This window comes from Poromitra crassiceps (assembly GCF_964638095.1).
Source record: "Poromitra crassiceps genome assembly, chromosome: 16".
Lineage (NCBI taxonomy): Eukaryota > Metazoa > Chordata > Actinopteri > Beryciformes > Melamphaidae > Poromitra > Poromitra crassiceps.
The window spans coordinates 18405998-18422202 of NC_139645.1; the positions used below are offsets into that span (position 1 = coordinate 18405998).

Consider the following 16205-nt stretch of genomic DNA (forward strand, 5'->3'; position numbering starts at 1 on the left):
TGAATGACGATTCAGCCTTACTTGGAGAGTCTTTGCGTTTCCAAAGGTGTCCTTGCTTGTGCACAGTAGTTGTAGACTGGATCGGAGCACAAAGAAACCTTGATCAGAGGCCTAGTCCTCCTGGTCTTTTGTCCTGGAATTTCTGTATGAAACGTCTCTTTGGTGATCAGAGCTAGGCCGCGGTCTTAAGAGGCTGGACTGTAACGTTGAATAACCAGTCGAGTGTTACTAGTTAACACGATGGAGAGAGCCGAGTAGAGGTCAGGACATGCTGCGCTGTACGCTGCTGCAGCTACTGCGCATGCTCACACACAGATTGTAGGCTGACTGGAGTAGTATCACTGCGCAGCATTAACTAGTCCCTGATGTTACTAGACTCGTCTCATATTCTCATAACATTACACCTTCCCTCCTTTGAGCAAGTAAACCTGCAGTGAGGCAAATAAATCTAATCAGAGTAATTAACAAAACAAAAACTCCCTCTCAATCGTGGCGTTCTCCTATGTCACGTGTTGCACACAAAGATCATATATACGGAAGATGAACACTCCAACTTACTTCCTTGACAGCTAGACCTACATTTTTCTTCTCGCCAATTCTCAATGGCTTCCTTGTTTTGCTCAGGAGTACAAAAAAAACTTTAATTGTCGATTTTTTTTTTTTTACATTTGTTGTCTGCGCAGCCCACCACACAACAGCTTTTAGCTATGTTTAATTCAAGGAAAATCACGCTGGTGATGGGCGTGGCCTATTTCATGCAGTGTCCCTCTCTCGCTTCTGCTGTTAAAAGTGGGAAAATCTAAGTTGCTGCACTGTTCAATGTATACATGTATTTTTTTTTTTACTTTAAAGGTCAAAATATATTCAAGAATGTTTACAAGAAAAATATGTAACATTTAATTCACAAATAAGATGGTAGGTGATGTCATAAAAGACAAAAAGTTTGGGAACCACTGCAACACTGTTTTCTCAGAGGCTTTTCCACCCTTGTGTGGCATGAAAATGGTCCAATTTAATGACTTTTAAAGTTAAGTTAAGTTATCCTTTATTTATCCCCTTGGGGAAATTCATCCTCTGCATTTGACCCATCCTCTACTAGGAACCTTCCTAGAACTAGGAGCAGTGGGCAGCCACTGTGCAGCGCCCGGGGACCAACTCCAGTTCTCTTGCCAGTGCCTTGGTCAGGAGCACTGACAGGAGTATTAACCCTAACATACATGTCTTTCTTGACAATAAAGACAATATCGGCACAAACTAGCTGATATTGGCAGCTTCAATATAACAATATCAATACCAGTCAAACGCTGTTTTTCTCAGACAGTAAAATGAGAAGAATGTCTAATCCTGCCACTTCTCATACAACTGATGACAGTTTTATGACAGATGATGTGTTTTTATATAATGACTCACTGAGAATTCAAACAGACATTTATTTATTTTTATATATGGCACATGTGGTGACTATTACATATAGCACATCCATGGACAGTTCTACTTATTGAAATTGATTACAGTACAGTGTTTTCACATTCAAAATCTTAGCCCTGTAATTGTGTTGATGTATGACATGTATCCAGCAGTAGCAGTTTAGAATGTAAGGCCATTGGAAATATGAAGTGTCTCTTGTATGAAAGTTGCCAGATAATTATTAATTTCAAACGAAAGCTATTTAAACATCCCCTACACTCCAGAAGATAAATAACCAACAGGACAAGAGGACATGTCACAACATCGGAGAAAAGCAGGAAGAAAAGAAGGGAGAGCGAAGCTGAACACGATTAACATCAGCCTCTGATTGGCTGTGGAGGCTACAAGTTGCCAATGACCTCAGCCTCAGGAGAGGTGACATCATCAGGATGAGTGACAGGTGTTTGGCCGGGAACTTGGCCAGCTGAGGAGGAGGAAGAGGGCGGGGCTTTCCTGTCTCAGGGAGAGATTGATCGTATAGACCCGTTTTACCCTTTTCGACCCTGCTTTGACGCGACAAAGTGCCTGCTGCGAAAAGGGTCTATTACAGACTGAGGGCCTGATCAGACAGCAGCTCTTTCCTCCTGCTCAACTGTGAGTGTGAAAGGGCGCAGGCCAGGGAGCATTACATCATTCTGGTTGCTATGCAATTACCTAATTAGTGTTAGCTAGCTAACCTGATGAAACAAATGGATGACATTGATGAAACAAAAAAATGGAAAAGAGAAAGTCAATGGTTGTTCCACTTCTTGAGAAGAGAATGAGAAACCCGTTCTGAAGCGGTCATAGCCAAAGGTAAAGGTGCTGTAAGTGATGTTTTTCTGTTAAAATAGGTGTAAAACGGCTCTATATTCCGATAGGAATCACTATTATAGAGTATCTGCTCTGTGGCATTATAGTGTCACAGTGCCTCTCCTTCTCTGTAAACAGCAGAGAACGTTTCCGGGTCACCCACCCACTTTATCCAATCGGAAAAGGCAGAACTCCACAAAGAGGCGGTCCTCTGTGCGCGTTCACAAACGGGGGGGGGGGGGGGGGACTGCACACTGATGTTTGAAAAAGGAAACCTAAGAAGAATCCAGTCAAAGTGGGCAAATCGCTGACAGCACCTTTAACATGACTCTCTTTAACATGACTGCGTCCGGCGAAGCATCGAAAAGAACTACAAAAAAGGTGGACATGTCGAAAGAAAAACACGTGCGATCAGCTTGTCTGTGCATCAGAGGAGATCAGTCACATCGATGGAGGGCGGTACGTCCGCGTCCACAGCAGCCTTCACCGACCCAACTTCCCCTTCCCACTGAAGCGTCTTCTAAAGATCACCCCTCTTTCTTGCTGTGCATTTGTTTTGGTGTATGTAGGCGCCTGCTGTGTGTAGCTGTGTGCGTGCGTGCGTGCGTCCCTCCACGGAGAGTCAGAAGGTGCTCTGCAGCAGACACTGGCAGCCGCAGCCCGCCGGGCACTCCTCCTGGCAGCGGAACCACTCCATCATGTGGCCGGTGTGTCCGCCGTGGCCGCAGCTCAGGCAGAAGTTGGAGGAGCCGCGCACGGCCACGTGGCACACGGCACACTGGAAGGTCAGGCGCTTGCACACGGCGCACTGGGTGCCGCGCGCCTGGCTGCGGCAGTGACAGCAGTACAGGCCGAACTCTGCGGGAGGAGGACAAAGCACAGGAGTTCAGTACTTCAGTGGCAGCAGTACAGGCCGAACTCTGCGGGAGGAGGACAAAGCACAGGAGTTCAGTACTTCCGCGTGAAAAAAGGGGGCGCAGTGGGGAAAATTGGATCCCCCGGTGGATCGGAGAGGACCGATCAAATAGACCGAATCGCCGCGACGACGTTGCGTTAACGACATCGGGGTACTTCCGGGTAGACGCCTGCCGATGGATTTAAAATTGTGGAGATATCACAAACCTGTTTATTGTTTATTTCGGTTTGTCATTTTCTGCCGTAATTGTAACGTTAACGATTTAAACACCTAGTTAAACACGTTGGTCCGACCTATCTGACGTTTGGCAAATGTACCCAATGTGACATGTCACCGCCGGGTCAGACCAGCTGCTAGTTTTGGGTGAACTCAAGCTGTAGTTTTTTTTTATTCTGTGGCCCAACAGGTAAATTAGGTCTCCAAACTAACGTTAGTGAAAGTGTTGTTAACTCATTCACCGCCAAAGACGTCTTTGACGTGTTATCAGAAATAGCCCTCCCCGCCAATGACGTGTTTGACGTGTTTTTGTTTTTATTACTGCAGGGCGTAGTTCAAACACTTCCTCAGCCTGTGACATAGTATCAGGTCCCTAGCATCTAAGACAACACGTGAACAAACACATACCGCAGCTGTTGTTTTGAAATTGAGCAAGAGGAAAAGCAGAAAACGGATAAACGCTTCCTTGTGCACTATGTGCAGACAGGAGAAACGCCATTGAAACGCCGCTCGGCGCGCTGCAGGAGCTGGTCGCTTTCCTGTGTGCCAGCCGGAGAAAACGGGAGAAAGTAATCCAGAGATGCGTTTGATCATCGGAGGAATGAGGAAATGATTAGTCTGGGCACCTTCCACCCCGCTTTTTGTCATGGGGGCGTAAACCCCGGACCCAGAATTAACACCGGATGGCAATGCGCCTAACAACGTCTTTGTTGCCGTTAGCTTGACGCGGTGATGTTACCTAAACTAGAGTCTGATCAAAACAAAGCTAGCGTTACATAAAACAAAACGTTTATGCAATATGGCATCTCCGCCACCACCACCTGACACACCGGTCAAAACGGTGAAAGAGGATTCTGATACTTGGGTCAAATTGTCAAGTTAACGTGAAAGTTGACGAGCTAGAAACGCTGCCATCCGGTCTAGGGCGGGCTCTAGGCGGGAACCAGTAGGGTGACAAAATCAATTGTGGGCGGGAGCCAGGCTCTTTCTCGCCGAGAAGAGCCTGGTGACGCGAGGTTAGGAAATGATCGATCAGAGGGCGGTGAGGACGTGTTGAATAGCCGAGGGGAAAACGGGAACGATCAAATAGCAGGGAGACATGGACGAGGACGGGTGGACCAGAACAAAACAAAATAAACACACGAACAGCTAGGCAGCAGCGGGCAGAAGGCAGTCACAGCAGCCCGCTGTCTGTTCTCAAGAGCTATTCAGTTGGTTCATGAAATCGCTGGGCTGCGTGCCCTCCAGTGTTGCTCCTGGCCAATCCCGGCGCCACAGGGCGTGGTTATTGCTTATCCTATGTGGGGTTAGAAATCACGCAACGAAGGGGGATCGTGTGTGTGTGTGTGTGTGTGTGTGTGTGTGTGTGTCTGTCTGTCTGTCTGTCTGTCTGTCGGTGTGTCTGTCTGTCTGTCTGTCTGTCTGTCTGTCTGTCTGTGTGTCTGTCTGCACACTCACTAACACTGCTGTATTGTTGAATGTAAAAAAAAAGCACTTCATGTGTATATATATATATATATATATATATTTTTTTTTTCATTTGTGTCATAACGAATAGTATTTACATGTCTGATGTCAATACAGTTCAAAATAAAAGAATTGAGAGCGAGTTCTGCTTGAGAATGTGTATTTTACAGAAATTGCCTTTTCTCCTGTTTGTCATCTCAGAGAGACCTTTTGGGTGAAAACAGGGTGTATATAAATGGATATAAGTAGAGTACAGAACATGCTGAAAGCTCACTTTTTTTTCCTGGTGAACCCAGAGACGTACATCTTCATTTTGAGGTATTGCAAATCACTCTGGTGCTAATAGATAATTTACTGTGGGTCTTGAAAGATGACCAACAATTATGAAAATCTTTGGCCTGTGCTAAATATTGGCAGTCCTAAACTGGCCATGAATGAGTTAATTAATGAGATAATGAAAGCATCAAACATGCGTTTTAGACTTAACCATTTCCTCTTTATCTCAGTTGTTTAGCCGCCCCCCCCGCATACATTAAATTGTATGTACTGTGTTGTCTACTCGGACGTTATTGTAAACAACATGGTGATTCGGTCTATAGAAAAGATGGCGAATGTGTAATGCACATACACACCCAAACCTTTTCATCTCAGGACACAAAAGATACGTTTTGTGTCTCCCTGGGAGCCAAACTCACAAAAGACATAGGGTAATGAAGTTGCCATGACGACCAGTTGGCCACCCACCCCCCCACGTGGGCCGTGACCCAAATTGGGTGCCGACCCATAGTTTGGGAAACACTGCTGTAACAAGTAGTTTATTTGCTATAAATACTGCTTGGGGGAAACACATAAAGCATGTCATGAGATCAAAGTAAACAAAAGGAGAAGAAAATAATTTAGTAAGCTAAGTATGTAAATATTTTTGCTTGATTGTCACCTGACATGTAAGTGAACTGGGCTGGGGCATATGCAGGGGGGTGTAGGGGTAAATACAGAGGAGGGTAAACTTGTTTCCCCTCATTGATTGAGACAGTTGATCAGAAAAAAGGTGAGTAAACTGCTACGCCCCTGGGCAGATCAATGATTTAGTTTTCAATTGAATGGGGCCATTAGCCATTATCAGTCATTATCTCCATTGTTCAGTCAACAACATTTGGTTTCTGGTTATTTCCCCACATCTCAACAGCTCCTCCCCCATCCCCAGCACACGCTCATTTGGCTCCTCCCCCATCCCCAGAACACGCTCATTTGGCTCCTCCCCCACCCCCAGCACTCATTTGGCTCCTCCCCCATCCCCAGTACACGCTCATTTGGCTCCTCCCCCATCCCCAGCACACACTCATTTGGCTCCTCCCCCATCCACGCTCATTTGGCTCCTCCCCCATCCCCAGTACACGCTCGTTTGGCTCCTCCCCCATCCCCAGTACATGCTCATTTAGCTCCTCCCCCATCCGCAGCACACACTCATTTGGCTCCTCCCCCATCCCCAGTACATGCTCATTTGGCTCCTCCCCCATCCCCAGGACACACTCATTTGGCTCCTCCCCCATCCCCAGCACACACTCATTAGCTGGCCACATCTGTGCTGAACTGACGACACTTCCTTCCATCTTCTTTAAATAATTATTCTTTGTAGAATTTCTGACTTTTACAACTTCTCCGACGTTTGACATCCCTTTGACTGTGTGTAACCCTCTTAAGTCTTAATGTGAATCAGTTGGAGTCAAGAGGAAATAACAACTGAATTACATCCACGAACATGACCTGCGTTTTGCTGATCAGAAGAAAGCCTATTTGAGTGAAGTTGACAAGTTGAAAAAAAGACAAATCTCTGTTTAACACGTTAACAAATATTGAGAATTCCCAGCGACGTACCGATGCCCTTGTGAGGTTCAGGAGGGCAGGAGGCGAACTTCAGCACGTCGGCTCTCTTCTCGCGCAGGCCCCAGCGGTGGAGGATTTCCCCGTAGCACTTCTTGAAGTCGTCAAACTGTAACATGTTGGCCGGGTCCAGGAGTCTGATGGCAGGACCAGAAGAAACAGGACATGACGATGAAGCAGGACACTGCGGTCCAGGATTCTGCTTCTCCTACTGTCACTGTGCATTCAAACCGGGGGTGAATTTGCAAATTTGCATACAAAGTCAAACACACGCGAAAGAGGCGAATGATGCGGCGCGAATGACGAGAATTTCGCCTCGGTCAATGAGGCGAGATTCGCGTAATTCACAGAACATTTTAAACTTCAGGTGAGAATTTGCGAAAGCCAATCAGTGTTGAGATGATCTTAACGTCACTGGCGTCCTGACCCTGATGGTGAATCATAAAATGGAGGATACGCTGATAGTGGCTGTTTGTGGGCTCCCGCAGAATATGACACCGCAGTCTCACAGAATCCCGGTATAATGAACAAACGATAGCTGGAATTAGGGATGTGAATGATTAACTGTTCACCGATTAAAAATGTACTGTAATTAACTGATTAACCGACAATGCGTTCTGTGCATCATTTCTGCTGTGGAACTCACATACTGTAGGCTAATGTAGGCTATATTAACTTTTATACCAGCAGAGGATGTAACGTTACTTCACCCAAACTAGCGGTCACCATATGATCCGGACTTACATGTTACATATGAGGGGCCATGGAAACAGACATTGAGACACTGCATGAAATAGGCCACGTCCATCACGGGGGAAAACGCGCTGTTCACTTCCATACACCAGTGTCATTTTCCTTGAATTAAACATAGCTAAAAGCTGTTGTGTGGTGGGCTGCGAACACAACAAATGTAAAAAATCACCAATTCAAGTTTTTTTGTACTCCTGAGCAAAACAAGGAAGCCACTGAGAATTGGCGAGAAGAAAAATGTTCAACGTCCGTATATACGATCTTTGTGTGCAACACCCGACCATGCACGTGACATAGGAGAACGCCAGGATTGGACGGAAGTTTGTGTTTCCCCCCGTTTTGTGCATGGTTTCTGAATGACGACGTGCTCCGCAGTGTCTCTACGGCAAGACGCGGTCAAAGCGTTAAGTCCAGCATGGGAGCGAGCGAGCAGACACACACACACACACACACACACACTGAACACTTTGGGGTGAGCTGAACTGGCGCGGTGGATTTGACACGTTCCCATTTCCAGCGGAGCGAGCTTTCGGTGGGCATGAAACGTCACACGAGTGACGCGAGGCAAAGATTGGCTTCAGCTCCGGTCTGAACGCACCGTTAATTTAAAAGAGACGTAATTAGAGACAAAACTAGTCTAACTGCAGACGCGACCGCATCACCTCTTGTTCATGTCGTGCTGCTCCCGCTCTCGTTCCCGCGGGTCTGCGTACGCCGGGTTACCGTAGCGATAGTCATCAGGAGAGGATTCGCCCCATGGGGCGGCGTGCTCCGAGTCCCGGGCTGAAGACAAACCATCAGAGAACAACAAACACAACAAACATCCAGTGCTTAAAATGGGCTCGATTTGCGAATAAAGCAGAGCTCCAGCCATTTTGGACCTGGATCCTATTATATCACTTTCTATCAAACCGATCAATCAATAAAATCTTTTCTCATACCATGACACAATTGTATACAGGAGCCAGCCAGTTGGATTCAATAATGTTGTAAGTCTAACGTTCAAACACCTAAAGTAATGTACTGTGCATGTATGAATGTATACCTGTAACCAGAGCACTGATTTTTCCTTTCATTTTTTCTTTCTTTTTTTTTCTCTTTATGTTTTCACCCCACCAAGGCCTTGGGGTGGGAGGGGGGGAGGGGGGGATTTTATACCTGTAAACTGAAAAATGATAAATAAAGTCAAATCTTTCAAATTTCTCGGAACCCACATCAGCAATAACCTCAAATGGGACCACAACACCACCACCATCACCAAGAAAGCACATCAACGTCTCTACTTCCTCAGGCAACTGAAGAGATACAGGATTAATCAACGCCTACTGCTCCGCTTCTACTCTGCCATCATACAAAGCATCATCACCTCATCCATAATTGTCTGGTACGGTTCAGCCGATCAAATCTCCAAATCCAAATTACAGCGCATTATTAACAAGGCAGCAAAAATCATTGGTTGTGACCTCCCCACCCTGGACTCCATATACACCTCCCGAACCATCACCCGTGCCTGTAAGATCATTAAGGACCCCTCCCACCCAGCCCACCCCCTGTTTCAGCCCCTCCCCTCAAGGAGACGCTACAGATCAATTCCAACCAAAACCACCCGCTTCAAAGACAGTTTCTTTCCCACAGCCATACGGACTCTGAACTCCCTCAGCACCCCTCTCCCTCTCCCCCCTCCCCCCTCACCCTAACTATACGTCTGTTGGTCTTGTATCCTGTATTTATGTATTTATTGTTGGAAGTGGGAACGGTGTAACTGTTTAATTGTCTAAATGTATCAATGTCCTGTTTCCATGTTTTGCCAGAGCTACAACATCATGTACTGAAACCAAATACCACCAACCTGGTTGCGTGGCAATAAAAGTATCTGAATCTGAACCTGAAAGTGTTGGGGGGAAAAAGAAATCATTTTTAAAATCATGTTGAAAGTAATAATGTTGTGTTTCAGGGTCAATTTTCCCTTTAATAAATCAGATTATTTTGGTTTTGTTTGTCAAATGTCATGTCTGATTGGATATTTTGGTTTTGTTTGTCAAATGTCATGTCTGATTGGATACAATTGAGTATTGTTTTGGCGTCTTGCATAGTTGATAGAGCTGCCGAAAATAATCGATTCAGAGATGCATCGCGATGCTTAATAGGACGATTCTGAATCGATTAACAAATATCAAAAATCGATTATTTAAATTTTTTTTTTTTTTTTTAATAATCAAATTACCGTAAATAGAATGTTGCAGTTGTTTATTTTAATTATGGATCATAATACAATGCAATTCCAAATGCACTTTTATTTTAAAAGTAGCCACACAGTGAGAAAAAAGAAAGTGAGAAAAAATAAATCATGTATTGCGGAAAAAGTGATTCATCGATTTAAGATGCATCGTATAATCGAATCGAATCGAATCGTAGACTTGTATAATCGAATCGTATCGAATCGTGAGATCAGTGAAGATGCACAGCTCTAATAGTTGATCATTATTATACATGAAATAACTACATCTATTATACATAAATAAAATACATCTTGGCAGTAATTACCCTTGACATAAGGCATGTTTGATCCTTGTTTGTAATCCTGTCCGTTTCCTTACATTTTATTTGATCTTCATCCTCATGTCTGCTTTCATTTGTCTTTTATGTCAAATTTCTTACAGTATTTTATTTATCTTTACACATCTGGTTTCAATGGTTTCAAGTAATCTACTCTTGTTTTCTGTTGTATAAACTCACTCTGTGTATTCGTTTACCTGAACTGTTTTGGAAACACTTTGGAGCAGTTGTTTTAAAAAGTGCTGTCAATAAAGAAAGTCAAAACTAACGTATATTATTCTTATATTACATGATGCTAGAAGTAGGACTTTCGTGGTGTCTCACCCGTGTTCCAGGTAGTTGTGGTGACGGAGTCGGAGGTGCTGGAGCAGGAGCCTGAGGTGACGGAGCTGGAGGTGTAGCTGGGCTGAGACAGCAACAGGTGAAGAACATCAGGTCTCCAAGCAACCCACCACTGACATGTGAAGCCTTTAGTAGTGCGCTTAAAGTCATTAAAAACAGAACCGAATTGACTTTAAATTACTGGAAACTAGAAATAAACCTGCCTCGCGGTTGTATGCATCAAGTCATTTTATGCCCTTCGAAGCGTTTTCTAAAAATCACGTAAAAACTACACATTTACTTTTCAAAGTCATAAAAGTGATTCACGTTTGTGAAGATGATCCTGCTGAACCCAAATTACAGCTCCCATAAACGTTGGTTAACCACAGACCTTATTTTAGGCATTTAAGTGAAATCCGCATTCTAAAACCCCATTGACTTTTTCCTGTAAGATCCAGAAAGTCCGGGACTTCCATGCTACTTCCGGACTCATTCCTGCAGTGCTCTATAGACCTTATTCACAGCGCGGCCATCTTGGATTACGTCATCGCGCGGGGTGGCAAAGCTGCGACAACAACAACGTCTTGTTGTTGTGTGCCGGGCTGCAACTCAGATAAACGTCGGGAATCTGGCAAATCATTGTCGTTCCATCGTTTCGCAGCTAACGACAAACTCAGGAGACAACGGATTGTGAAAATCCGGAGGGATATTGGACCGAATTTCCAGGTAAAACAAGATTTTGCTTAGCGTTAGCCCCTGTTAGCGTTACCTAGCACCACGTTAGCATTACAGCCTAGCTAGCTTTCACATTGCATTAATACATGCTATGTAATGTACACGAGCTGAAATATCAACGCAGTTCTTTGACTTAATATTTAAAGGAACACTCCGCCCATTTTCAACCAGCTTTGTATCATTAGAACATCAGTAGTATATCAGAAAACTGTAAACGGTTTTGAAGTCTGTCATTTAATTTGACAGTTATTGAGTGTTAAAGTGTGGACCAGTGGTCCACACTAACTCAAATTAATAACTCATTAACTCAAATCAACTCTCAATAACTGTCAAACTAGATGAATGATGAATAGTTTGACAGTTATTGAGAGTTGATTTGAGTTAATGAGTTATTAATTTGAGTTAGTGTGGACCAGTGATGTCACTGGTCCACACTTTAACACTCAATAACTGTCAAATTAAATGACAGACTTCAAAACAGTTTACAGTTTTCTGATATACTACTGATGTTTTAATGATACAAAGCTGGTTGAAAATGGGCGGAGTGTTCCTTTAAGAAGCAAAACGCACCAGATTTAACCAAGATTTCAATGTAGTGTAGCAACCACGTAAAGGCTCACATCCCTTGCAACGTTAACGTTACTGCAACTTGATAACTTGATATTAATCCAAGATGGCCGCGCTGTGAATAAGGCCTATTGAAGTTCATTCTTCAAACAGCGACCTCTTGCTGCCATTTGGAGTTGCCAATGTGCGAAGTTGCCTCATGCAGCCTTAAGGATAATTATGATGAGGTTTTGGAGGAGGCAAAAGGCTAATAATGTTAGTTTACTTTATTCTGAATATATTCAATCACAATTCCAGCAGCCAGTGAAATAGCCTCATACTGGGATCAAAATGTTGTCACGGGACGTGAGGCACAAACCCGAGGAGGAAGCCCAACAGTAGCTAAGCTTCAGCGAGGTAGACAGGAAACAGGACAGCTTCGGTGAGGTAGACAGGAAACAGGAGAGCGTCGGTGAGGTAGACAGGAAACAGGACAGCTTCAGTGAGGTAGACAGGAAACAGGAGAGCGTCGGTGAGGTAGACAGGAAACAGGACTTACATAGCGGGAGTGCTGCGAGGGGAACATGTTGGAGCGCGCGGGGTGCGGTCCGTACAGGGAGAAGCAGTCTGGAGGAGGACCCGGGGCTTTGAACACGCTGCACAACATGGCCAGGGTCTGCACGTCACTCATATGACTGTAGTGGTCCAGACTGGGCAGGAGACAGGACCACAGAAACTGAGACACATTGAGGACCCCCCTCGTAAAACGAGATACTGCATCTCAACAGGCTTATCCTCCAACAAATACAAATACATTTCTACAACATTCGGTTGGGGCTCTGAATCCCTTGTAGAATCCCCCTATATTTAATATTTCTAAATCAAATGTATTACCATCATCTTTTCTTTGTTCATTAGAATAACATAGCTCCCTCAGTGACTGACTGGATATTCATAATAACCAGACTCCAACTAAGTCCACAAGGCTTCATGTTGTAAAATAATCCAAGTGATTTGTTGTCTCCGATGTGAGCTAAAATCCTCATTTTAAAAGATGTTCGTCATTTATAATTTCCCCGTAATATGTAGGCTGGTCCCAGTAAATAATAATAATAAAATAAATAATAATAATGTGGCGGGCCAGATATTATTGCTGCTTTGGCCCGCGGGCCGCCTGTTACCGACCCCTGGTCTACGGTAAATACGAGTGGAGAGAAGGAACGGGGCTGCTGCTCACAGAGTCTCCAGCAGGTGGCGACCAAAGGGGTGTCTGGCCCAGGGAGTGTCAGTGTCTGGGTCAGCATCCGGACTCAGGTCCAGACTGGTCGCTGCAGATGCCAGGGCCCACACCTACACACACACACGCACACGCACACACGTACAGTACAGTACACACACACACACACACACACACACACACACACACACACACAAAAGCACGCACACACAATGTCACATATTTCTCGAGCACTTTTCAAAGTTGAGGTACAAAGTTCTTTACATCTTCTGATGAGGACCACTGCATCAAAACGTCAAATAAACTGACCTGGGAGCTCATTTTCTGTGTGCGGACATTACTTTTTCCTCTTACGGCCGGGACACACATCTTGCGTCTGGCTGTGCGTCTGCGTGGCGTTACCTGTTGATTTTAATTTCGGCGCCCATGTTAACAGGTTACAGCAGCCACACCACCAGCATGAGACGCGCATCTCAGGCGCGTGTCTTGCGAGGCGTGAGACGCGCGTCATCTAGAGAATAGAAGCGACGCCTATTTTTTCTGCTTACCGCGCGCGTGTCTCTAGCGTGTCTCTACACAAATAGACATTCAAATGATACAGGGGCAGCCACAGCCAATCAAGGCTCGTTTTGATTTGAGACAGGAGGATGAGCTCACAGCTGCAGTTCTCCTGCCCTCTGAAAACCACATACAGTACATAGGCTACAACGTGGCTTCGTTCCTCCCCTCCCCACACACACACACACACACACACACACACAAATCAATACTGCCTCGATTATGAAGTGAGCCCAAGCGATCTTCAGTTAAAATCATCATTGTATTGTTTAGCCTATAGCAAATTTAATAAAAGGTAAACTCTATAGGAAGAGAGTTGGCAGACAGACAGCAGCGCAGCAGACGCAACGCAGCAGCCACGCTGCCTGTGTGGATGCCGCGGGCGTGCCAGCCGCAGCCCCCACGCCACGCACACGCACTAGGTAGGTAGATGCGAGATGTGTGTCCCGGCCGTAAGTTTACAAAGTTCTTTACAGCCATTAAAACAATAAATAAAGGCTATTAAGATATGCAACTGGAGTGTCAGAGACAAATTAAAAAGGGACAAAGAATAAGACAAACACATAAGGACAATAATGATAAAAACATGTTACGTAATAGATGGTAACGGGGTGATTTAAAAGACAACACTGTTTTTCTCCCCCATCCGAAGCAAAAGAGAGTAGCAGGGATGTTCTTTGGTCCTCGGCCTGAGGATCTCAATCTGTACTTGTAGAACATCTGGGCTGTAGTTAGTTAGCAGCCACATCTAGCTAAGCCTCAATAGTACTCAGTAAAACCCTGTGAGTAATAACCAGCTGTGGTTAACGGACGTCTGGCAGGTTTAAAGTGAGCTGTACCTTGGCCACGTCCCTGCGGCCCACCGTCAGCGCGGCGGCTGCGTTCTTCTGACACGTGTCCTGGATGTCGTTCACATTCAGGCTGAGGAGAGCAGCAAACACAACGTGTGTGTTAGGACAACCATCTAAGACTGTGTGTTCCTGTACAGCAGAGCTATATTATCATACAGAGTTTTTCCTATGGAATTTATTTTTTTAGCACATTATTACGTCATGCGACTACAATAATTAAAGATCTGCTCTGCTTTTCAACTTTCAGGGATTCTGCACAGTATCAACATTTGACTAAAATGTACAACTGAAATGCCTATTTTCTGTTTTTCTGTTTTATTTTTTATGCACCACAGCACCATAATATATATCTGTGGAGTTTGATTGACTTGTGGATCCTACCATTGACTGTATATAAATATGGACACCATGTCAGCTCCGATAATCCCCCACCCCTCCCCCAACATGGTTTCTGTCATTTTAGGTCATTCTTATCACGCTGATGTAATTATGTTGACATGCAAATTTTTCTGTTTTTAAATCATTATTTAATGATATAAAAAGGGCTGATTGACAGCTGTGACAGCCACTCTCAAACCTCCGTCAGACGGCTGAGGGGGCTCAGTCCGACTCTACTGCACAGGATCCGGTCCCAAATGAGGTAGCTGAAACAAGATATTTTGGCTTCGTCTCTGCATAGTAGTAGGAAGTGCAGACGCGTCATCCATATATTATATGCCACTGATCAATACCAATCACCCAACCACTACTTGGCCGGTTCGTGAGATTTCTGGCTTTCAAAACTCAATTTCTTCTGCTCAACGATGGAGGACGTATGAGCGAGCGACCGGCCTCACAGCACATTTCAGCAACAAACTTTCAAATGTCTGATGCCTTCCTGGCCTGATGATGGCTCAGTGGGATGGGGCCACTCACATGTAGGTCTCTCCCAGCGCCTTGTGGACCGGCAGCAGACAGGAGATCTCTTGGATGATGACCTTCCCAGCCAGCTTGATGGGCCGGTTGCCGTAGTCCGTCCCCTCGCGCTTTGTCTTAAACCTCCGGGATTTCTACCGGACAGACAGACAGGAGGGTGGAGACAGACAGACAGGAGGGTGGAGACGGACATACAGACAGACAGGAGGGTGGAGACAGACAGACAGGAGGGTGGAGCCAGACAGACAGGAGGGTGGAGACAGACAGGATGGTGGAGACAGACAGACAGGAGGGTGGAGACAGACAGACAGACAGACAGGAGGGTGGAGACAGACAGGAGGGTGGAGACAGACAGACAGGAGGGTGGAGACAGACAGACAGGAGGGTGGAGACAGACAGACAGACAGGAGGGTGGAGACAGACAGACAGACAGACAGGAGGGTGGAGACAGACAGGAGGGTGGAGCCAGACAGACAGGAGGGTGGAGCCAGACAGACAGACAGACAGGAGGGTGGAGACAGACAGACAGACAGGCGGGTGGAGACAGACAGACAGGAGGGTGGAGACAGACAGACAGACAGACAGACAGGAGGGTGGAGACAGACAGACAGACAGACAGGAGGGTGGAGACGGACATACAGGAGGGTGGAGACAGACAGACAGACAGACAGACAGGAGGGTGGAGACAGACAGACAGACAGACAGACAGGAGGGTGGAGACAGACAGACAGACAGGAGGGTGGAGACAGACAGACAGACAGACAGGAGGGTGGAGACGGACATACAGGAGGGTGGAGACAGACAGACAGGAGGGTGGAGACGGACATACAGGAGGGTGGAGACAGACAGACAGGAGGGTGGAGACAGACAGACAGACAGGAGGGTGGAGACGGGCATACAGGAGGGTGGAGACGGACATACAGGAGGGTGGACAGACAGACAGGAGGGTGGAGACGGACATACAGGAGGGTGGAGACAGACAGACAGACAGGAGGGT

At 45.7% G+C, this 16205-nt stretch overlaps 1 protein-coding gene across 2 annotated transcripts in view; it reads right to left on the reverse strand.

The window, feature by feature from the left end:
* Window positions 1–1439: 1439 nt before the first annotated feature.
* wdr59 (WD repeat domain 59) overlaps window positions 1440–16205 on the reverse strand; it is a gene marked incomplete at its 3' end in the record, with an annotated part of 35270 nt that continues 20504 nt past the window's right edge. The window contains exons 19-27 of one of the 2 annotated variants that reach the window (XM_083652605.1): window positions 15209–15342; window positions 14282–14363; window positions 12885–12997; window positions 12207–12357; window positions 10370–10451; window positions 8535–8654; window positions 8152–8272; window positions 6734–6876; window positions 1440–3117 (exon numbers count right to left, since the gene is read on the reverse strand). In XM_083652605.1, coding sequence (XP_083508731.1) covers window positions 2882–3117; window positions 6734–6876; window positions 8152–8272; window positions 8535–8654; window positions 10370–10451; window positions 12207–12357; window positions 12885–12997; window positions 14282–14363; window positions 15209–15342 — 1182 coding nt within the window. The remainder of the gene's footprint in view (window positions 3118–6733; window positions 6877–8151; window positions 8273–8534; window positions 8655–10369; window positions 10452–12206; window positions 12358–12884; window positions 12998–14281; window positions 14364–15208; window positions 15343–16205) is intronic. The other variant, XM_083652606.1, reaches the window with a different exon arrangement.